The sequence below is a fragment of the Xenopus tropicalis genome, chromosome 2 (assembly GCF_000004195.4).
Source record: "Xenopus tropicalis strain Nigerian chromosome 2, UCB_Xtro_10.0, whole genome shotgun sequence".
Taxonomy (NCBI): domain Eukaryota; kingdom Metazoa; phylum Chordata; class Amphibia; order Anura; family Pipidae; genus Xenopus; species Xenopus tropicalis.
In genome coordinates this window covers 107,639,599-107,663,649 of record NC_030678.2, presented here as the reverse complement: position 1 = coordinate 107,663,649, position 24,051 = coordinate 107,639,599, and the positions used below count along the sequence as shown (strand labels likewise).

At 35.9% G+C, this 24,051-nt stretch overlaps 1 protein-coding gene across 1 annotated transcript in view; it reads right to left on the bottom strand.

Moving 5' to 3' along the window:
- The window catches only part of dmd.3 (LOC105946662), a 1,093,908-nt gene that overhangs the window by 746,793 nt on the left and 323,064 nt on the right, over positions 1–24,051 (bottom strand). The window contains exons 8-9 of the mRNA XM_031897001.1: positions 7,519–7,697; positions 4,997–5,131 (exon numbers count right to left, since the gene is read on the bottom strand). Of these exons, the coding sequence (XP_031752861.1) occupies positions 4,997–5,131; positions 7,519–7,697 (314 nt within the window). The remainder of the gene's footprint in view (positions 1–4,996; positions 5,132–7,518; positions 7,698–24,051) is intronic.

The following is a 24,051-nucleotide window of genomic DNA, read 5'->3' as shown; positions in this document are numbered from 1 at the left end:
CACTAATTTAAAAGCTGAGCTGTTTTCACTGAACTTACCCACCCCTTGCTGTATAAACAGGGCAATTTGTTCAGCGCTCCCTATCTACCTTAGAACAAGCAGCAGTCCTTATGCAGATTATTATGGGGATTCTCAGTGGACTAATAATTAGTTTTATCAGCTCCATTGAAGTTCTTAGGGATCAGAAAGTGAAACTGGCTTCATATGCTTCATATTCTTGTTTAGTGCTAGAGACTGTGGAGACTTATTCCCTCCCTACCAAACTTGTCCCCACGATGTAGCGCCTGGCCAATAAAACACAATGACACCATAATTTCTTTTGGTGGGTGGAGTTCGGCCACAACATTATTAAAGAAATCCCAACATCAGAAAAATAGTCCTTGCCATGTATTTAAAACTTTACCAAACATCGCAACAACATTTTTTTTAAATGTTAGCAGTGGGCATGTGAAAACCATCAAACACCACCAGAGATTAAATGGCCAAGGACTATCCCCCGCCATTTGCTGTGATTAACCAAATCTGTAAAGTATATATATGTCTTTTGGATTTTTTTTTTTTTTTTTTGCGTAAAGAGAACCTGCAAAGGAAACAAAGAGAACTTACTGCCTATGGTAAATATCTAATTGCTCTTAAACAGGGAGGGGGGGAGGGAGATGCTGCTGCGTGCCTGTCGAGTGCAGTCAATTCTATCCAGGATGTGACATCCCTGCAGCAGGATCTTTGGCAATCTTAATTGGCAGATGAGATTTAGCCATGTGTATACCCTTAATGGGACTGCACTAGGCAAATCCCTAATAGTCCTTGTAGATAATTTTGTTTTGAGCTGTATTTATAGATTCATGGTTATTCTTCCCCTTTACAGAGCGCTGGTAAGGCCCCATCTAGAATATGCTGTTCAGTTTTGGTCTCCAGTGCTCAAACGGGACATTATTGAGTTAGAGAGGGTCCAGAGAAGGGCAACTAAGCTGGTAAAGGGTATGGAAAGTCTCAGTTATGAAGAAAGACTGGCCAAGTTGGGTCTGTTTACACTGGAGAAGAGGCGCTTAAGAGGTGACATGATAACTATGTATAAATATATAAAGGGATCATATAATAACCTTTCTAATGTTTTATTTACCAGTAGGTCCTTCCAACGGACACGAGGGCACCCACTTCGTTTAGAAGAAGGGAGGTTCCATGCTGCCGTGCCTGTCGAGTGATACGCTGCTGAGAGAGCTGACAGGCAAGGGGAGGGGGTGAGTACGATTACTTTTCTTCCCGCCCAGAGGCTAAGATAACTCCTTGTGTGCCGGAGGGAATTGGGCACCGATTGGCTCCCCAGTCCCTCTGCGCTTTCTTTAGGTATTTCAGCGCCCTCTAAGTAACAGAAACCGTAAATATTTTTTAATTAAAAAAATAGGCAAAAAGTATGTTCAGCACAAGACCTATTTATTGAGCTTGTGTTGAAAACAGGTAAACTATATACTGTCCCTTTAACTCTACTAAACCTCCTAAGATTATATTTGGCACCTTCTATCTCCCTGTATGCCTTAGTGCTCATGCAGAGAGCACTTTTACCTGGGGGAAAGGCTGCAGAGAACAGAATCAGGTTGCACAAGTCAGTCCTATTCTTACCTTGCAGCCTGGATTCTCTGCTGCTCCCTAAGTTGCATGTTTCAATGACTCACATGATAGGGGCCCAGTAGGGTAGACACCTATATGTCTCCCCTGTCTCTGTGCTATGAAAAATAGTGCAGAGGCAATTCAGGGGCAATGGAAGAAAGGGAGCAAAGGGCAAACCTTTGTGATTTTTACTGCATTTTTGGAAAATCGGACAAATATTGACAATTTGCAGCCACCTAAACACAAGAACAAAAATTTTAAAAGAGTGTGTGAGTGTGCATTAGAGGCATTTCTATGATCATACAACAAAAATCGTCAGACACTATTTATTAACCTGTGTATTGAAAAATGATATTTGCCCATTGCCAATTGTTACCCCTTTTAAAAATAATATTTTATGGAAGAATTGACTTGATATCTGAATTCTCTTATTAACATTAATGGATTATGTGAGGTCTTAAGTAGTAAAATAATAATAAAAAACAGTCAGTAGACTGCACACAAAAAAAGCCATGCCTTCATAAATAAATACCACTTACTCATTTTGTCCAGCATAAATCATTTTACAAGTTTGATAAACAGGCCTCTAGGGTGCTGATTTACTAAGACACAATTTCGAATCCGAATTGGAAAAATTCCGATTGGAAACGAACATTTTGCGACTTTTTCGTATTTTTTGTGATGTTTTCGGCATCTTTAAGATTTTTGCGTAAAAACGCGAGTTTTTCGGCGTCTTTGCGATTTTTGCGTAAAAACGCGAGTTTTCCGGCGTCTTTACGAAAGTTGCGCAAAGTCGCGATTTTTTCGTAGCGTTAACACTTGCGCGCAAAGTCGCGCCTTTTTCATAGCGTTAAAACTTAAAAGGCGCGACGTTTCGCGCAAGTTTTAAGGCTACGAAAAAATCGCAACTTTGCGCAACTTTCGTAATGACGCCGAAAAACTTGCGTTTTTACGCAAAAATCGTAAAGACGCCGAAAAAAATCGCAAAATTACCGATCATTACGAAAAAAACGCAATCGGACGCATTCGGCCCGTTCGTGGGTTAGTAAATGTGCCCCTAAGTGTGTACTAATGTGTGCAAAATTGTAGAAAATGTGCAAGAAAAATTGGGGCAGCTCTTAAGTGTTATCAGGTGTTTGCTGTTGTGGTTGGCTCCTGGGACAATAACATTCCAAGAGAATTGTTGCCTAGAGGCAGGGGAACAAGCACCTTTGGAGAACTTCTAGACCTGGTGCAGAAAATTTGATTAACACTATTTTCAATTGCTCACCTCTCTACCTCTTTTTCTTAATGGAATAAATGCATTTATGTATTGTAAAATGATTTGGCACATAAAAGGACCCTGTGTTCAATAATTTCTACTCTTTATCACAGTTCTAGTTTTAAAAATGCATTCGCCTTTATACAGCAATATACACCAAAAAAAAATAAATAGGGACTTAACAATGCATCTGGTTTGGAATTGATCTACCTTTTTAAATTAGTCTTTTAATTAACAATGACAAGGTTTAAATTCATTTACAAAAGTAAAGAAATGTTTTCCTTAGCACTGACATAGATTAAATAAGAAATATTTATTTAACTGACACTGACAAATCATTTGTATAACACGCATTGTGCTTAATTTCACACCATGTTCTACCTTATTGTATTCTTGACAGAGACATCAGTTATAACATATGTGTGTTATGAATGCCATTATGGATTAAATGTGTTGCTCATATACATAAAAATAAAATCATGCTGTATTCTAACAATAGCTTTTATTTAATCTAGGGCAAAGATGTTTACTCTATTTAAGTAAAATACAAAAAAAGATACAAGGAAAATAAATTAACGGTCTAGTGTTATTTTTTTACCTGATTATTATGTGGCTTGTTCAACAGCTAGACTGATTTAAAGATACTAGATAGATAGATGATAGACAGACAGACAGACAGACAGACAGACAGACAGACAGACAGATAGATAGATAGATAGCTATAGATAGATAGATGATAGATAGATAGATAGATGATAGATAGATAGATAGATAGATGATAGATAGATAGATGATAGATAGATGATAGATAGATAGATAGATAGATAGATAGATGATAGATGATAGATAGATATAGATAGATAGATAGATAAAAACATTTCACCAGTATTTCCAAAGGGGCATACTTACCTAAAGGTAACAAATTGCATTATCATTAAGAAGGGATTCTATGTTAGCACAATTCTTACTCATTAAAAAAATGATAAAAGGGAAACAAAAATTGTTTTAATAGGACAATGGGTCACCAAGAACAGATTTTGTGCACTTTGAAATACAATCAAGTATCTGGAAAAAACAATTTCTCAAGTAGTGCTCCAACATTTAATATAATAACTCAATTCTACTAGAACATTCTGGAGTGAACTATCAAACCATCCAGTAACCACTCACAGCCAATGGATTGTCATCTTAAAACATTCCACTCTGACCAAATACGACAAGGTTTGCAGATATGCTTTGTACGCACTGCCTACAAAAATGCTTGTAAGGAGTAAAAAGCATTGTGACTCAAACATGACACTTATCTTGGTGTATTTATTAGTATTTGATGAGCTACTTCATGCCCTCATTTGTCTTTGACAAATCTATGCACGAGAATGCTGTATGAGCGTTAAAGGAAAAAGAAAGATAAAAACCCTGGGTATACCAAGTTGTTCAGTCTACCCTGTGATTCTAGTCACTTAAGTGCTACCCCAGGATGCCACACCTCATCTTCCCAAAATGCACCAGGCCAGGGTTCTGTTCACTAAATGCCATGCCACTATCATCATCAAGGCATCCCCACTGGCAAGTACTTGAGCAGTACAGAATATTTTCCATATTATGTGAATAAAATAACTTCTAGCACCTTTCTAATCTAGTTGAGCGCTAAGTTGATTATTTATTCCACTAACTTTATAATCAACACTACCTTAATTAATTAATAAAAAAGAAATAAATGGCTACTTTATCAACTTGGAGAGAATGCTAGAGGTAATTTAATGAATGCAAGGTTGGGTACACAAAATGGGTGCAAACTGCCACTTGTACCAACCTCTGAATTACACAATAGAATCTGCACTTTTCCCTATGAACATAGGTAGGGGCAGGGGAGGCATGTAAGCATCCCCTCTTCTGTCCCTTTAACTTCCACCATGTGGAAGCTAATGCTTTTCCATTAAATAAAAAAAAAACCTTGTGAAAACTTGCCTAGAAACCAGTTTGTAAAATTGCTTAAACTATTCAGGTTTCCTGTTCCGTATTCTACGCATAATTGCACCAAGAATTCAATTAATAATATCAAGTTCTGCAACAGATCAACATGCACAAACACATGAAGCATTTTTAGTCACAAAAGTTATTTTGACTGACCTGTTGGGGAAATGGCCTGCTTTTTTGGTCAGGGTACATAACATAAGCAGCTTGTGTGTAGGCATAACTTTTGTAACGTGGCTTAGGAGGTGGTGAAGGGGTGTGTACACTTCCCTCTGCTACACTGACAGTGATCTGAGAAAAGATGAATAAGACAAAAGGCATAGAGTAAGAAGTGCATGAAGAAACAGTGTATGCAGTCTTCCCAATAGAGAATTCAGATGTAATTCTATACTAGAAGGTATGTTTTCCTTAATAATAGAAAGAAAAAGAATGTTAATAATAACAAAAGAAAAAGAAACGTGACAGAAAAATGGCTTGCTCCATTAAATTGTAATGGCATGGCTATTCCCATAGTAGGATAGAATTATCTTTGTAATAAAAGAGTTAGGAAAAAGATTTGCAGAATTTAATCCATTTTATGGTAATGTTATTGAAGATAATTTTGACAAAGAACTTTTATATTATGACAAATAGCTTTAGGAACCGCTGAAAGGTACAGCGATGATAAAAGATGAAGCAACTGTCTCTGTTTATGGTGTAGCATGAAAGCTTGTTTGTCTACCACAGTGAGTAAAGTCTTGTTTAATTTATACTTACAGCCTACACCAGGGCACATGGTAAGGATAAAGTGTAAAGTGCAGAGTGCAGCGAGACCTGGAAGCAATTTTTTTTTTTAATAAGCAATTTTTTTAAGGAGCATGAATGACCCCTCTTCAGTGCAGGAAGTTTTATAAACAGCAGTGGAAATGCAAGGAGACTAGTCTTTGTTATTCTACTTTTTCTGAAGTCATCTCTAAAGGTGGCCACACACACTTCCTTCTGCCGATTCAGCCCTGAAGGTAGATTTTGCTCAGGCACCTTCAATGGCGCCCAATCAAAATCTTTTAACCAACCTGATCGGCAAGTTGACCGTTATCCGCAGTCTTCTGCCATATCGGTCGCCTCGCCGACTTGCCATACACGCACCGATGATATTGTACAAACCTCGTTTTGTATGATATCATCGGTGCGTGTATGGCCAGCTTAAATCCCATTAAAAAGTATTTGTCTATTGTATCAGCTGGTAAGAAATGGGGCTCACATAAAAAATGCAAGATATAATTCACCTGTCTCTTTTAAAATAAATTACTCCGACACAAAGATTCATTTGGAGAGACAGGATGTTGGTTGGAGTTGGTTATTTGGGCAAATTCATGAGGGCCGGATAGTCAAGAGTAACTTGGTTATTTCATTAATAGTACAACATATTTAATTATATTTAGTATATTTTCATGATACTTCCCCTTATAAGTGGGACTGCAGATCTTATCAGAAAAGTTATATATAAACAGCAGAGCCTTATTGAGGATTCTCATTTAGAATATTTATATTCTGATTTGTATGAAGCGATGCAACCATAATATAAAATGAGTTGACATACTTCTCTAAACATTGTCTGCTTGACTCCAATACATTCTGGCTTTCAGAGATACAGAAAATCTAAAAATCAAATTTTCTTACAGCTACTTTTGGATCTTTTTGTGGCTTTTGATGCTGTTAAATGCATTCTACTTCTTAAAACTCTACATTCACTCACGCTGCCCTCTCCTGGCTATCTTCCTACCTTTCCAATCAACTTATCATTGTATACAAAGCAGTACTTTGTTTGTACTTCTGTCGTGTTTTACTGTATATACCATTTTAATGTACCCTTTCACTTGCTTTATTCCTACAGTATTTTAGCAAATAGAATACAAAAAATTCAAAAACTTTTCAACCTCAACCCAACTACTTTAACTTAAGGTGGCCATACATGTAACAAAAAAGCTGCAACCTGACCCCTCCAGACTGAGTTGGCAGCTATGTATTGGGTCTGTCTGACTGATATCTCTTAAGCAAGTTTAAAAAGAAACATTATGCAAGGTTGCATTGGTCTGTTGATGTGGTTGTCCTGTATGCACACAGTACAATGTGATTGCCTTGCACCTAGGCAGCCTAATCAGGTAAAGATCTGCTTGTTTGGTGACCTTGTCAGATGAGCAGATCTTTTAAGCCTTTAGTTTTAGTCATCTTATTATCTATCATCTTTAACTGGAAGATGCAGCACTACAGCACTAAACCTATATTAAAACAGAAAATGCTGCTTATCGCAAACAAATTAAATTATTTTTTTAATCAATTCCACCCACCATCGTGTATTCTATTCTCTATGTTTTGTGATTATCTTTGATTCCTTTTCTTCACTCCTTACATTTTATCAACAACCAGATCATAACACATTGATTCCACAAGGTAGAAATTGTAATAGCCATGGCTCCACGCATATGCACGCAGATATTACTTGAACTAGGTATACAAAGTGTGAAGAGCAATGAGTGAGATATAGCATACTGCTGTAATCAGAACTTAACTTTTTCAAGGTATGAGGTAGCTGGGAAGAAAGAACAATTTCAACTAGTTTCATGTCATGTTATGTTGTAAGGTTGCAGGTTTTTTTTTAAGCAAATTAAAGAAATATGTAAAAGTAAATCAAAACATACATGTTGAGAGAAATGCTGTTGATCATATGGTTTGACATGTGGTTCTGGAGTTACCATACGGCGAGGCAGTGTGTCCAATTCTTGAAGGGATTCAATGGAAACTTGTTGTGGCAGAGCTTGGAAGAGTGATGTGACATACATTAAAATGGATTTCTTGTCAGGATGAGCTGTGGCAATATCTGGAAATATAATTTAAAAATTTGAGTCATTGACTGGATATTATGTAAGTTGAAAGTATTCAAAAATCAGTTCCATATATGCAGACAGACTAATGAGCAGAAGTTTGCCTATGCCAGTTTCTCAAGGGACTAATTAGTTCTTTGTAATCATCGGTAAACCTTTCTCTAGAAGTAGTGTGCCTGTTAACAAAGTCCAAGACTAAAAATGAAAATAAGCTCTAATTTAAGCACATTTCTATCTATTATGTTCTTTATTATACAATGCAGAGCCGTGATCCAGGATTAATTAGTCCCTTCTATTCTCAATGTGCAAGCCTGTTCACTTTGTGCACTGACATTTCCATTTCTGACCAAATAGAAAACAAAACTGTGTGCGTATTTGTAAAAGTTAATTATTTTGAATTCTTCACTTAGAAGTGGATTTATAATATTTTATATTCATTCCTATGGGATTTTTAGAAGCATATTTATCAAATGGTAACCTTTAAATTTCACCCATTGATAAATACACTTCTAAAAATCCCAAAGGAGTGAACAGAAAGTGGGTGAATGTTTCTGTGGTGAGCTCTATTCTCAGATTTTGATAATTCTGCCCCACAATCACAAATAAACATCCAATATGCAACTACTGCAAATTGCATTTATAGACATTCTAAGTTTAGAACACTGCATTTCATTTCTATGCAATCTAAATTCTTTAAAATCCACAATACAGGATTATAGATAACCTAAAAAAGTATATATACAAGTTTTACAATGCTGGTAATTGATTGACATTTAAAAATGGTGTGTATATTTATATAGATATAGATAGATAGATTATAGATAGATAGATATGACGTGAGGTCATTTGAATGGGTTGAACTTGATGGACCTTCTCTTTTTTTAACCCAGATTATCCATGTAACTACATATACTAGTGCCTCAAAGGGAATACACTCCATCCATAGTTCCTACCCTGGTAGGAGCCATCAGAGGAACTAGTACCATATTAACCATCCTTTGTGGAGCACAGAGAATAGCATACAAGCTACCTTGACTATCTCATAATAATTATGAGAGGTTTAAGTTCCACACTTACTAGAGCCGTTACGGAGGCCCCTTTACTCTGACTTTTATTAAGGTGATCCTTATGACTGAGACTTCTCCTAACTGAGGACTCCTGCCTCAGTCTTTTTCAGTAATCACTCTTTCCTGGAGTGGAGTCCAAAGGGAAAGAACAATAGCGATCCAACCTTTTAATTCTAAGGATTGCCATTAACATACCTGTACTAAAAGTAGCCCATGCTTTACACAGGGCATAGATTATTAGATTATTATAATATATCATATTATATCACATTTGCTTCTAGGCAATACTTTTTTTTTTATACTTTTTTGTTTGTGGGGTGGGGACTTTATTTTTTCCAATTCCAGTTCCCCAGTGAGCTGTCAGAAAAGGCTAATTTGTTTCCTATTCCTTCTAAATGTATAGAAAATACCTTTTTCATCTTCATTATCATATGTTTCTTATAACCTTATATTTTCAGAGTATAAATCAACATTCTGTATATGCCAAACTGAACATATCAAAATTAATTTTCAGGGTGTCACATTTCCTATGCCTCTGGTTACATTTGGTATTTATTAAGTCCAAAACCCCCAACAACTTGAATGCAAAAATGTGCCATCAGCAAGTTTCTATAGAAGTCAAGGATAGTTGTCCTAGGCAAATGCAAGCCATGGTATCAAACTCTAAAAATTTGAGGTATTTGAACATTCGATATGCGAGTTGATTTGATTTAGAAAAACAACCTAGAATTTACAAACTAAAAAATTGATAAATAAGTCAATTTATGCTGAATACATCATCTAAATAGAATGCAGCCTATTAAATGAAAAAAAAAAAAAAAAGCTATACTTTGCATAAGCAACAACTACTTTCTGTTCAATAGTGCTGAGGAGAATATAAGAAGTTCTGTATGTATGATCTTTTACACATAAAAAGGTCTGGGGAGGGGTCCTTACTTAATTGTTATGCTAGTATTTGTTCCACCAAATATAGATTAGGTAACAGAGAGTTTTAAACATGACCCATTAAGTTAGAAAAAGCTTTTTATTTGCTTAATATTGCAAGACTGCCTAATGAATATGGGAATTGTACTTTTGTTTTTGTTTTGGTATTGTTACAATAAGAAATTTGAGACAGATGCTCCCTAGTAAATAAGTCAATAAGCAGTAATGTTTTTTTGCCCCATGGGAGAGCACCCAGCAACAAAGGTCCTTGCACCCTAGAATGGAGCATAAGGACTTGTGTGTTCCACTTGAATGCAGCACTGTCTGCCTTCGACAGTGCTGCATTCATAAGTTTTTTGCACACAGTAACCACCCTTACTGCAAAATAAAATGCAAGTAGGTGGTGCCATGTGCAGAAATAACCTCTAGCTTTTGAATAAGGAGTAATGTTTGCACCGTAGTTCTGAAACGCTAGTGCCCATGGTCTTTCTAAATGACCTTATAAATGGGTAGGTGTTTTATATCAAAGTCTGTAAATATATTGTGGATGTGTCACGGAAGTGGATTAAAACTAAAAATGACTTGTCAATGCAAATTAATACTGTTTTCCCTTTTTGTGTCCATGGAATTGGAAGCATAATATACAAACAAAACTAATGTTGCTCCACATGCTGACTGCACAGGAAATTGATCTTCTATGTTCAAGATAACAAAATTGTATTCAATTATAATGCTAAATTACACTTACATATTTTATGTAATTAATTCTGGCTATAGCAAAGGTTATCAGTTAAGGTAGGCTCAATTAAAGCTTGTGAAAATGGCTTTTGGTGAAAATCACAAAATGGATATGCTGAGGACAAATAAGCAGCTGGTGCAATGTATTATGTGAGCTGGCTGATTTGATTTTGGAAAGTGTCTATATGACCCATGCAGCATAGCCCATTATGAGCAAAGCAGTAAATTGGAAATGTTGCTTTTAAGAGCAGCTCTCCAAACTGAGCAAATTAAATTAGTAGTGTAAAATAGAAAAAGGAACAATGCTTAAAACCTGCTGTGCCTTGTTAAAAGGGAGGTTTAGAAATAAGTAAACCGGTGCATGATAATACTTTTTCAGCCATGTGTTAAGAAGTAATTTAAAATCAGTATGAGCAAGTTTGCAGCCACAGTGTAAAAGTTCTACCAGACAGGGATCTGCTACCTCAGCACTGAAGATGGGAAAAATGTTATGTCATCCTCTACAAGTTAGGGCTTTAAGATTTATTACCAGGCTCTGTCTGTGTTTTCACAAACGACTAAGTAACAACTGTATTACTTACGTGTTGTCAGAGCACAAAGCTTAAATAAACACTTCAAAGCACTTATTATTACTGTTATTATTATAAATGATATAAAATAAAAAATACAGGTATAGGTTTTTCCATACCTAATGCTACTAAAAAATCAATATATAAATCTAATAGCATTCTTCTGCCTCTAATAAGAATTGTTTACATCTTAGTTGAGATCAAGTATAAGGTACTGTTTTATTATTAAAGACAAAGGAAATCATTATTAAAAATTTGAATGGAGTGTATTGTAAATGGCCATCCTGTAATTCAGAGCTTTCTGGATATCAAATTTATGGATAAAGGATTCCATATCTGTACAAATAGATAAAATTTACCTTAAACATGAACTCTCTGGCTAGGCATATTTAACCCAAAAGTAATTTGTTGGCTCTGTTTTTATTGCAATAATCAAAAAAATATGTAAAGAAGATTTAATACAATACATAATACAATTAATACATTTGGATCAGCCAACGTAAAGAGTCAGAGACACTAGATATTAAATAACTAAAGCCTAAAAACATTCTTACTAGAAATGCTATACTTTATATTGAACTTGCTATACCAGCTCAGAGACTCAGCAGCTGGAACAGTAATGATCCATGCCTTCAAATTTGTCTACTGAGCTTGTTAGGCCATCTTTTGTGTGTCAGTGACATTGCTCTGAAATGCTTTTGAGAAACTAATCTTTGGGTTTCAAAAATCAGTCAGAAAGTGAAGCTATATCTGTCACAGAAGACGATCAGTTTTATCTACTTTAATGTAGAATGCACTGGTTTCTATGTAGACATGTGAATCTAAAGTTATTAGTAATGAGATTTGTATCATGACAAGGGCTGTGGTGGTTTTGGGATGCTACTTTCGTACTTTGCGACAATTTGTGCAATAAAATCGTATTTGTCGCAAAGAGTATGAAAGTTTTGTTATTCATTCAAGCTTCATTATAGTGACTTTCCTTTGGCCAAGTTGGAGCTGCAGAGTGCAATTGAGTCCTGTGGGAGGCTTGCAAAAACATGCACTGAAGGTTCAAAGTAAGAAAATTTTCTCGCAGTTTACGATCGTTTGGATACAAAAGTTTTGGAACTTTCGGATCGTATCACAATATTTTTATACAACCACAATGCTAATTTTCACGCAATTAGCACACATCACAAATTTTCGTATTTAATACGCATTTTTGCCAATTGTACTTTTAAAAGTTCGAAATTCGGACTTTGATAAATCAGCCCCAAAGTGTAGCATTATTTTTTTTCTACCTTTAATTTGCTTTTAAAGTAAGAAATGAATCTGAGAAATTGCTAGTAAGGGGCTCATTCCACAGCATACATTACCATGTAGAAAATGTAGAAAACACCTACAGCTTGAGGAGAAGGATCATACCAAAAGAGTAGCAGGTACTTACAGATCCCATTGACAGACCCAGTAAGAAAAATGTCAAACTTTAATAAGCAAACACACTTGAGTAATATACTTGGAGTACTTAAACTACTAAAGTCTCCCGTCCCCCCCACTATTAGTGATACATACTTTTTACGTTCAGGAAAAATTCAGATGAAATACGAAAATTTCGGATGTGCGTTAATTGCATGAAAATTAGAATCGTGGTCGTTCGAAAATGTCATGGTCCCGAAATTTTCGTATCCAAGTGATCATAAACGGCACAAAAAACTTTCTGAACCTTTGACACGCGACAAAAAAATTATTTGCAACAAATTTTTCCGCAGCAAATTTTCATAGCAATGGCGAAATGCGGAAATATGCTGCGAATCCATGCCTGGCAAAAAAAATTTCTCATCACTTATAATGAGTAGTTTTTTGTCAGTGTTTATATGCTCTTTTACGAAGCCAGTAGGCATTTCAAGCTATGGTGTATTAAAGGAGCTTTGTATCAGTGATCCTGATTTATTCTATGCTTATTTGCAGATTCAATTTTCCATGTAGATAAGAAGCTGGATGATGACACCCTATTTCAAAGTTTGTTTGTTTAAGCAGGTTTTGTCTGCGTCCCATAGAATTCTGTCAGCTTTAGTAGCTGAGTTTTTCTCTTGCATTTTGACATCCTGCAAGTGTAATAGCCAGTACTCAGATAAGCAGGAGCATGACAAGGGGACTCCTCAATTGCCCTTCGCTTTCAACCATTCCTCTGAACCCCATTGTTACATACCTCAATAAAACACCAGGAGCTAGAAATGGGTCAAAAGAGGCCACAGCATTTATTTACATTTTATCAAATAAATAGTACCTTTCCAGCCTCACCCCCAAGGCAATATTCAAAGCCAGAATTCCATAAGAGATCACTACTATGCTCTGCTATTCCTTACTGAAGACTTGAGATCAGCACTATGTCATTATATCCACCACTGAGTATTAGACTGCCTCTACTTACCGAGAGGATGGCCCCAAACTCTGCTACCAGCAGGAGCTGCATCACCAACCATGAGAGAAGTTCAGAAGTTCTCCCTCTTCTGGCAAGATCCTACCACTGCTGTGACAGATACAACTTAAAATACATTATCATATAGCCACTTATTTGATCCAGAGGAAGGCAAAAAACCCAGCCTGAAGCCTGTGCCAATTATGCCTCAAGAGGGAAAAAATTCCTTCCTGACCCCGCCTGGCGATCGGAAAATTCCCTGGATCAAGGATTTGACTTTCATTTAACATAAATAATACCATGCAGACTCTCACATTCATGTTATATATTGTTACCGAAACCACAATATAACCGTGCATACTGTATAGGAAAACATTCACATTCTGTTATTAATAGATAATATGAGAGCATAAAGAAGAGAATATTCTGGCATTTTACAAAATATGCAAAATTTCTACCTTTTCAGAAGATAGGAAGTGAACTGCTCCTCTTGTGACATCACATCCCTATCCTTCTTCAGCCCCAGCCCAGCTTTCCCCCTCCTTAACTTATTGCTTCTCACCCAATCACAGCTGCATCTGATTTTGCCAATCTTTAAACATAAAGCAGTGTAATCTGGCTACTGGTCATTCGGATCCCTTGTCATGCAGCCCCTGCGTTGATAGCTTCAGGGCTTCCTGTAGCAACAGGAAGACAGGGAGCCACGCCCCCTAACAAAAACACCATTTGTAGAAACATAAGGCTGTATCTGTAATTTAGATAATTGCTACATGGTAGCTCTGAAACCAATGCAACTAGCATCAGAATTTAATAATCAGCCCTGTAGCATCAGCTTATATGACAGGCAAACCTCATTTTTTGCTTTTCTGCATGTAACGCTTATCGCATGTTTTTTGTTGCGTTAAAATAGACGCGAAAAAAACGCATGATTCGCTAAAGTATTATCGCATGCGTTAAGTCGCATATCACGTACGTTAATTAGCACACAACCACATTTACCGCATTCGATAATTAGCGCGCATAAATAATATTAACACATGATTCACAAACACTTAGACGCGCTAAATATCCCATTAGCCTGTGTGAAAATTAACACCTACTTGGGGCAGGTGGTAATTATAGAAAAGTACAGTTCATGAGCTTTTAGCAACAAAATATGGACTTTGCAGTGGGATTTATTCAAGTATGTGTTGGCCCTAGAGTGATGTAGCCTCCAGTTTGCAGGGAAATGGTAATTTTAAAAAAAAGTAGTTTTACGAACGTAATGGTGTGTATGGCTAATATGGCATGAGTGTGAAAAGTAGAGCACGTGTGTTAATTAGCGTGCGGGACAAGTAGCGTGCTGCGCTAATTAGCGCGCATTGCGTCAAATACCGCACGAAAATAGTCTTCGCGACTTCAATAAAGCAAACAGCATCATGTCTACATTAACGCAAATATCCTTTTAGTGAATCGTGCGTTGACGCTAAAATTTAGAAGCGATAACATTTTTAATACATGCTATAAGTAGCGCTCGTTTTAACGCACCTTAGTGAATCAACCCTAATCACTTCATCCCTTTTTGTGTGTGTGTGTGTTTGTATTTATTTAAAGGAAATAGTAAGAAAAAAATGCATATCTCAGTGTGAATCTTAGGATATTTGACCCAAACTTCACAGGACAATGATAGTGCTATATTGCATTATTGAAAGGATTTATTTTGCCATTTTGGCTGGACCACTAGCCACTGTTATTGTCACTGTCAATGTGGTCCCTGCAATAGAGCACTCCTGATATTTTACGTCATATGGAGAGGAAAGCCCTGGAGCTATTAGCACAGGGGCTGCATGACAAGGGATCCGAATAACCAGCAGCCAGATTACACTGGTTTAGGTTTAGATATTGGCAGAACCAGGAGCAACTGTAATTAGGTAAAAAGGAAGGAGTTAAGGCAGGAGAAAGCTGGCCTGGGGGCTGAAGAAGAGAGGGATGTGATGTCAGAAAAAGAAGCACTCACTTCCTTATCTTCTGAGCAGGTAAAAAACATTCCACCCACCCTCCCCCTTTTTGCATATTTTGCAAAATGTCAGCAGTTTCTCTTCTTTTTGTTCTCATATTATCTATTAATAACTGAATGTGGATGTTTTCCTGAATCTATTGTTATATTGTGCTTTCTGTACCTTTATACAGTATAAACATGAGAGTCTGCAATGTATTTAATTCATGTTAACTACGATTGCTTGATCCAGGGAATGTTTCCGATCGATAATTGGCACAGGCTTCAGGTTGGGATTTTTGCCTTCCTCTGGATCAAAACAGTGAATTTATGATAATGTATTTTAAGTTTTATTGGTCACAGCAGCAGTAGGACCTTGCCAGAGTACTACACAGGTAATTTTAACAGAGGGAGAAAGGAGGTTCTCTCCACTGCACGGTGGATTGATAGATACAGATGCTACTACTGCTTGTGCTAGGTGACAGCCTGCTTGGATTTCCTATCATCGAGACACTGCAGATCCAGGACTGGCAGCAGGGCTGCTGAACTTCTCTGAGGGTTAGTAATGCAGCTCCTGCTGTAGCAGAGTTTGGGGCCATTCTTTCTGTAGGTAGAGGCAGTCTAATACTCATTCAAATCTTCAGCGAGGTATGGCAGAGCATAGTAGCAACCTCTTATGGAATTATAGCTTTAGAATATTGCCTAGGGTTAGGCTAGCAAGGTCCTATTTATTTGATAAAATGTGAATAAATGCTTTGGCCATTTTCTTCACCTCTGTCTCCTGGTGTTTCATTAAGGTATGTAACAAGGGTGTTCAGTGGGGTGCCTCAAGGCGAAAGCACAATTGAGGAGTCCCCTTGTCATTTACATCTTTCTTCTCTTTTTATACTTAATGACATGTCAACTACACCTAAGCCTGACCCAATTATAAGTGAGTGCCTGCATGTACTTGTAGAACAACACACACAATAAGAATTTTATAACCTTTGTTGACCTAATTTGCTGTTAAAGATTTTGCTCTAGGAGGAAAATAACATTTATTTTGGGTTAAGCAACAGCTGTGACATTTAAACTTTTGCTGTAACCACCGAACTGTTTTATAAGAAACATAAATTCACACATTTGTTCTTAAAAAATATAAGTGATATGTGAAATATTTATATTTTAATTTTACGTTTGCACCAGTGCGCAGTATATGTCATAAAAAATCTTCATAAATAAGTCGTTATTTTTGTGCTAACAGTTACCCCATCTTCAAGCACATCTCAAAATTACATTGTGAAATGTAATTTTTTAAATTCTTTTTCATGTGCAATTTTTTACGAATTTTATTATATTCCGCCAGAAATGTTTTAGAGCTTTAGGTGTAAATATAACAAAATATTTGCATCAAAGAGATGTGTCTCCCTGTTCTTTAATTCTAATTTATACCTGTTTAAAATGGCTTAATTTAATTTCAAATTAACTGTTTTGAAGCAGCAGTTTTCAAATACAAGTTCTGCTTCAGGTAATGAAGAACATTATTAAGCAGCTGTGTGGGATACCTCAAGGCAAACTAATCACAAGTATATACTAAATGGAATTTGCTGCTATCATGTTTATGGAAATTACTTGGAGAATGGGTTGGGTATTCCAATTTATTGTGAGTGCCACACGGATTTTAAAGCAACACAATTATATTCATCTACCGTCTTATATTGTTTAGATTAAAACAAAAAATTGTAGGCTATACATGCTTGGGTAAACAGCTTCTAACTAAGCTAAACACTCAAAGCAAATGGCTATTGCAAATGTGTTCTGTATCAGTCTGCCATTTGTTCCCCAGAATGTTCTGTTAAGGAAAGCTTTGCTGACTCTATTGTTTCAAGGGATTAATTTTCAAGGTTGATCATTAGTCATAATAACATTAAATTGTGCTTTAATAATGCCTAGTGCAAAAATGAATGCACACGTTATCTGTTTCAAGGATAAATTATTTGTCCTCAACATAAGCTGAATTTAAGTTAAGAATTAATTGCACCTACCATATAGACATAATAACTAAATTATAGAGTTTAGAATTATAGAGTTCTTAAAAGTACAGTAAGTTAAATATATAACATTCCCTAATGTTACCATATTTATATTTAAAAATGCGCTTTATTTGCTGTATATGCTACAGTGGCCTCCCAATCAGAAGTTTATTTCACAACAACAACATGCTCTTAGTGATGGTGATAGTGTTTTTTTTTTTTTTTTTTGCCATTGAAGTCTATGGACAAAAAAATGTGCCCATCACTAGCGCTTGTTATTGTATTTACAGTTTGCTTCTCTTTTCCTTATTCAAAAAGACTGGCAACATTTCCTCCTTCTTTCCTTACAGGGCTGTACCAATAGGCATTTGTAAATTGGTTGAGGTTATTTCAGTTTTCATTAAAAACCTACTTCATCTATGTATTTCCTTATTTTAGCTTACACATTTCTTTGTCACCTGACTAAATCAACAGTATTACAAGTATATAATGGGTGATTGTTTTTTATACCAAGCACTCATTTTTTTTTAAGAATGAATTCCTGCCACGGAAGGTAAAGATGATGAAGTTAACAATGGACATCTACACAAAATACTAGAAGGCATCTACTGGAATTACGGCTAAAATAGCCATAATGTTTTCAATAATTCCTTAATTAGCTATATTATAATCAGTGTGTATTGCTTGACAACTATACCAACAAATAGAAAATAAAAAATTAAAACAAATTGCCTGAAATTCAGTGTAATGATAAATAAAATTAAGTGCAAATGATGAGTAGAATATGATTTTGCTTTGTTCAATTTTTTTCATGTTTTTAATTGATGGAGTTTTGGAGCTTTAAGTTTTTTTTAAATAAATAAGCGCATGCTAAAGTTTTTTATTTAAAAAAGACTTGAAAATTCCCAAACCATGCCTTTTAGAGTCCAACCAAATGTGGAATATAAACAAGCTTAGAAAATGTGTTTTCCCTGTAGCTATTTAATGTGTTTATATACATAAAATATATTCAATTGCAATAAATTGCTTGGAAAAACTGAATTATGAGAATGGATTGGGATGGAAAATGGAATTATTTCACAACAGGGATCACCATCAAATGCATTTATGGTAACATAATTTTAAGATCTTATATTACAAGTAAACATATTTTTGCTTTGTTGTTTATTTGCATCAGAATGAGTCATGAAATTATATTTTTGTCTATTATCTATCTATCTATCTATCTATCTATCTATCTATCTATCTATCTATCTATCTCTCTAGCTATCTCTTTATCGATGTTCTCTGTGCTCTAACAGCTTGCCCCTCCAAAGCAAAGAAGTTTGGTAATACAGATTCGGAACCTATTATTTTGTGCTGGCTAATGACCCATTACATGTCAGTATGATCTAAGGACCCCACAAACACAACATTGATTGTACGGTTTTACTATCAGGTAGTGATGTGCTGAAAAAAGTATGTTTTAAAGAACTGGAACAATACAATAGTTTTGCCTCTAACTTAAATTCATAAAAAATAAAGAGTAGTCTTGTCAGGCGTATTGTTGCTGGTTTCTCATGGACATTGTTGAAATAGATGGATCTTTGAAGTGAGACGTGAGTGTTGCCAAGAGAATCCATCCAGTAAGTGAGTTGCTGTTAACACTCTATAGAGAGCAACTTCCTTTGGAGTTTAATTGCTGCTGGAATGTTGCCCAGTGTGACATTAGCCTAAGAAACATTTGAGTGCATAAAGTATTTCCTTCATTATACCAATGAAAAAAGTAGCAAGCTTGCCAAAAAATGGCTACTTCTCTCTGCCCAGTATGAACAATGTTATCTGCTTCAACATATGTTAAGTGTTACGAAAAAATAACATAACAGCCATTATTCCAGTTGCTAACAAACTCAGTCACTTTAAAGTCTCCAGCAGGGAACAAAATGTACAAGTACTTTGTTTACTTATCTATGCATTTTCTACATATACTGTTGTATCTATTATTTGCAGAACGTTATTGAATCCAGCTTTGGAAAATGTTTATGTGCTCTGTCACACAATTAAAATAATCCAATTTGTAGGAGCCTAATTGAGCAATAATTGATTTGTAATTATTGTAATAAAATGAAATTAATATTACTTAAGCCTAATTTAATTTTACATAATTACTTTATATATTTACTTTTATGCAAGTACTTTAAAGTCATTCTTGAATTAATAAAAAACAGGCTCATAGAGAGCTTGGATTACAATGAGTAATCTTTAGTACACAGATGTAACCTGACCTTTTAAAGGGGATGTTTAATTTGCTTTGTATAGCCTTCATTTACTGGGAAGGATCACCAAATTGACAAAGCCATATTTCTCAGTTAGCTAGAGAGCAACAAGTTTCTATAACCCCTATATTTTTGCACAGTAAACATACAAGACCCATGCACATCCACTTGTTTCTGCATTTAAAGCATGTTATAATGCACAGCATGAAAGGGCAAGTAATACATTTTGTGTTGGTTAACATTTCATACTATTGTAATGTATTAGGTAATATAACTGTCATATACAAAGTCATAATACACCAACGGCAACAATGATGTATCTATAATGAAAGTGCTTGGGATGGACCTAGACAAGCAGAATGCCCCAACCTTTGAGGAGATGTTATTTACATTTATGTTGTGGTTTTGGTAAAGCGTCTTTTGTTAAAGTCCAAAATATGTCTTTTTAATAAAGGTATATTAACTTTAAATTTGACTGTACAAAAATGTGGAGGTTCTTCAAATGTACATTTTGATACAAAGCTGTTAAGACTTCAATGTTCCCCCTGGATATAATAGTCTTTACTTTCTTCAGGCAGGTGGACACTTTTAGGCACAAAAGGACAGTGATAAAACTTATGCAAAACCTTTTTTCTCTAGCTACAGCCTCTAAGACCTAATAGTAGCAGCTCATTATACAGAGGTTTTTAATTTGACAGGTGATTCGTTTTTTATTGTAATCAAACGAACATGAAGTAGAATGTGACTTTACTTTTATCAGATTTTGCCCTGCTTTGTGCAAGAAAAAAAAAAACATACATATTTTTTAATTAAAACAGTAGGCAAAAAGTAGTACCGTTTGGCACATTTTTAACAGATTCTTCAGAAATGGGCATTTCACTGGTGGTGAGCAACTCTGTCTCGTTTCGCCTGAAAATTTGCGAATGTTAGAAAAGATTAGCGAAATGGCGAAATTTCATGGATGCAACCATTTTTTTTTGAATGGTGAATTTTCCACTTCAAAATTTTGCGCCCATTACATGAAAAAAATCTGCCAATGGCAAAACATGGAAATCTATGTCTGGTGAAAAATTTCACTCATCACTCTTGTTCACCTTTAATTTACATTTTAGCATGATGCAGAGGATAATATTCTGAGACATTATTGTCTTTAACAACCAGGCAATGATTTAAGTGAGAGACTAATATATTTATAGGAGAGAACCCAAATAGTAGCCAATAGTACCCAAAAAGTAATAAAAAAGTAACAATAACAATTAAACCGCAGTCTCACAGAGCAATAGTTTATGGGTTGCTGGGGTCTGTGACCCCCATTTGGACAAAATGCGCTAAATCTTGAGAGGAGTCTCATGCTCATTGAGCAGGAGCTAGCTGGGTAAGATAGTTTGGGTGGAGGAGAGCAGCGGCAGGATGATCATGCAGTCAGTTGGGTAACAACTAGAAAATCTAGTGTGGGGAAAAGGAAAAGGGAAGATGCTCCAGAGCTTGTGCATCCCAACAGATTTCCAGATTGTGTGAAAAAGATGGGAGCATGAACTCTGGTTCTAGATGGGGCTGATCTCTCTAACAGGAAACCAGTCTCTCTAGTAGTGGTGGGAAGGAGAGCAGAGCTAGGCTTAAACAGATTGTGGCTATAGGGAATTTGATTATTAGGAAAGTGGATAGGGTAATCTGTCCTCTTCATCGCTACAACCAAACTGTTTGCTGTCTTTCTGGTGCCAAGGTTTGGCATGTTGTTGATCGGGTTGACAAATTATTGGGTGGGGCTGGGCATGACCCAGCTGTCTTGGCACATATGGTACTAATGACAAAATAATGGCAGATGGAGGACCTTAAAGAGTGAGTTCAGGGACTTCAAGCTTCTTTCTGAAGATTTGCTTGTGCCACGTGCAACTTTAAGAAGACAGGGGAAGCTAAATACATGGTTAAAGCCTTGGTGTAGGAAGGACAGAATTATAGCCATGTGCTAAAGAAATTACCAGAGATAGGAACCAGGAGGGTGTGGAATCCCTTTGGATACAGATTTCAGCAGAGTGAGGAGGATGAAGCCCAGCTACTATTACAAATGGAGGAGGCTTCACAACTAGGTCAAGTTGTTATTATGCTTTAATTATCCAGACATTGACTGGAGTAATGGGGTGGCCAAGTAAAAAAAAAAAGCTAGTAGGTTTGTAAATCTGCTAAATGACAACTTTTTAGTTCAGGAAGTTCAAGAACCTACTAGATTTTATTCAATTTTGGACCTGGTGATATCTAATAATTAGTAATGAGGGAATCTGTCCCGTTTCGCTCTGCCGAAAAATTTGCAAATCTTTCAAAAGATTTGCGAAACTGCAAAAATGTTGCACTTCAAAAAAAATTGTCCCAGCGACTATTCTTTTGTCCCCCGTGGCTATACTTTTGTCGCCTCCGACTATTCTTTTTTGATGCGTGACTATTCTTTTGACATGGGCGACAATTTTTGGACGCACGGCGAATTTTTTTGCAGTGAATTTTTTCATCCGTTTCGAAAACGAAAGAGAAACAATCTGCCAATGGCGAAACGCGGAAATTCATCGCAAATCCATGCCTGGCGAAACATTTTCCCATCACTACTAATAATAATGAACTCATGTCTAACATTTGTGTAGGTGAGTATTTAGGGAATAGACGTGAGGACTTTACCAGTATAAGGGCATCTCTGCAATGTGTCAACTGGGAAATGCTTTTCATGTGGTTAAACACAGAGGTTATGCACTTTGGAAGAAATCATTTAAATGTGAGTTACATACTTAATGGTAATGGGTTGGGGGAATCCTTAATCCTAAATCAGGGGATTTTTGTATATAACAAGTTGTCTAATTCCAGGCAGTGTCATTCCGCGGCTAATAAAGCAAATAAAGTGCTGTCTTGTATAAAGGGGATGGAAAATTTAAACAATGAGGTTAGACTGTCATGGTTGGGGTTGTTTTCTATGGAAATAAGGCACTTGCGAGGGGGCATGATTACTCTGTACAAGTACATTAGAGGGGATTATAGGCAGATAGGGGATGTTCTTTTTCCTACATTGATGTTGTGGAATGCCCTTCCTAGTGATGCTGTAATGGCAGGTTCTGTTGATGCCTTTAAAAGGGTTCGGATGATTCTTTAAACAAGCATAATATCCAAGGCTATTGTGATACTAAAATCTAAAATTTTTTAATGTAGTATGATGAAGTATTGATCTTGGTGTTTATAGTTTATTTATGTGAGTGTATATATAGGTCAGTATAGGTTTGTGTGCGCTGGGTTTACTTGGAGGGGTTGAATTTGATGGACTTCAGTCTTTTTTCAAACAAAATTAACCTTATAACTATGTCACATAGCAGCGTGTAGAAAATGTGCTGTTCATACCTACTGTATGTCAGTCATTGGTGGCTTCTGCTCAGAGAGTCTAAAGGCATAGGTGGATTTTTAATGAATTCTTTAGGAGGCTAAGCCTTCCCAAACTAACATCAATAAGTTTCCTACAACAAACTGAAGGTAGATAATATGCATAGAATTAGCACTTTATTTTTTTAGTAGACAAAATAAAAGCACAATAAATAATTTAAGCATTAAATAAACCCAAAAGGATTAAGTATATCTTAATTGGGCACATGGTACTGTTTGATTATTACAGAGGAAAAGAAAAGCATTTTTAAAAATGGGAATTGTTTGATTAAAATGTAGTTTTTGGGAGATGGTCTTTCTGTAATTTGGAAGGTTTGTAAGGTTTCTGGATAATGTATCCCATACCTATATAGAAATTAGTTTGATGCAATTTCAGACATTTTTACTTAACACCAAAGTATATGTAAAAAAATAAGGCTTAAATAGACTACAATTAAATAAAATGTGACAAGGATTTGTGTTGGCTTAGATAAAATTAAGTACACAAATTTTTATTAAAGCTAAAAAGTCAATCAGAAAAAATGAAGACTTGCTGTATTTATCGGTTAATAGATACCATACCAATACAGTAATAGTAATAAAGCGTGTAAGAGACACTGCAATTTTTAACCATTATTTAGAAGCATGTGGGAATTTCCAACTTTATTTTTATATAAAATGTCAAAGTCATCTTAGATACTGTAGCTGCCCCCCTTCTCTGGAATTTGCTCCCACAAACTATCAGACTTTCTCCCAATCTCTCTGCCTTCAAAAGATCTCTAAAAACGCATTTATTTAGAAAGGCTTACCCTAATCTAGTTTAGCAATACCCTGTGCCACACCTCTCACAACTCTGGTCATGCCCATTCCCACACCTTGTGTCTCAAACCTTTCTCCTTGTAGATTGTAAGCTCTTTTGGGCAGGGCTCTCTTCACCTTTTGTATTGGTTATTGATTGCTTTATATGTTACTCTGTATGTCCAATGTATGAAACACACTTATTATACAGCGCTGCAGAATAT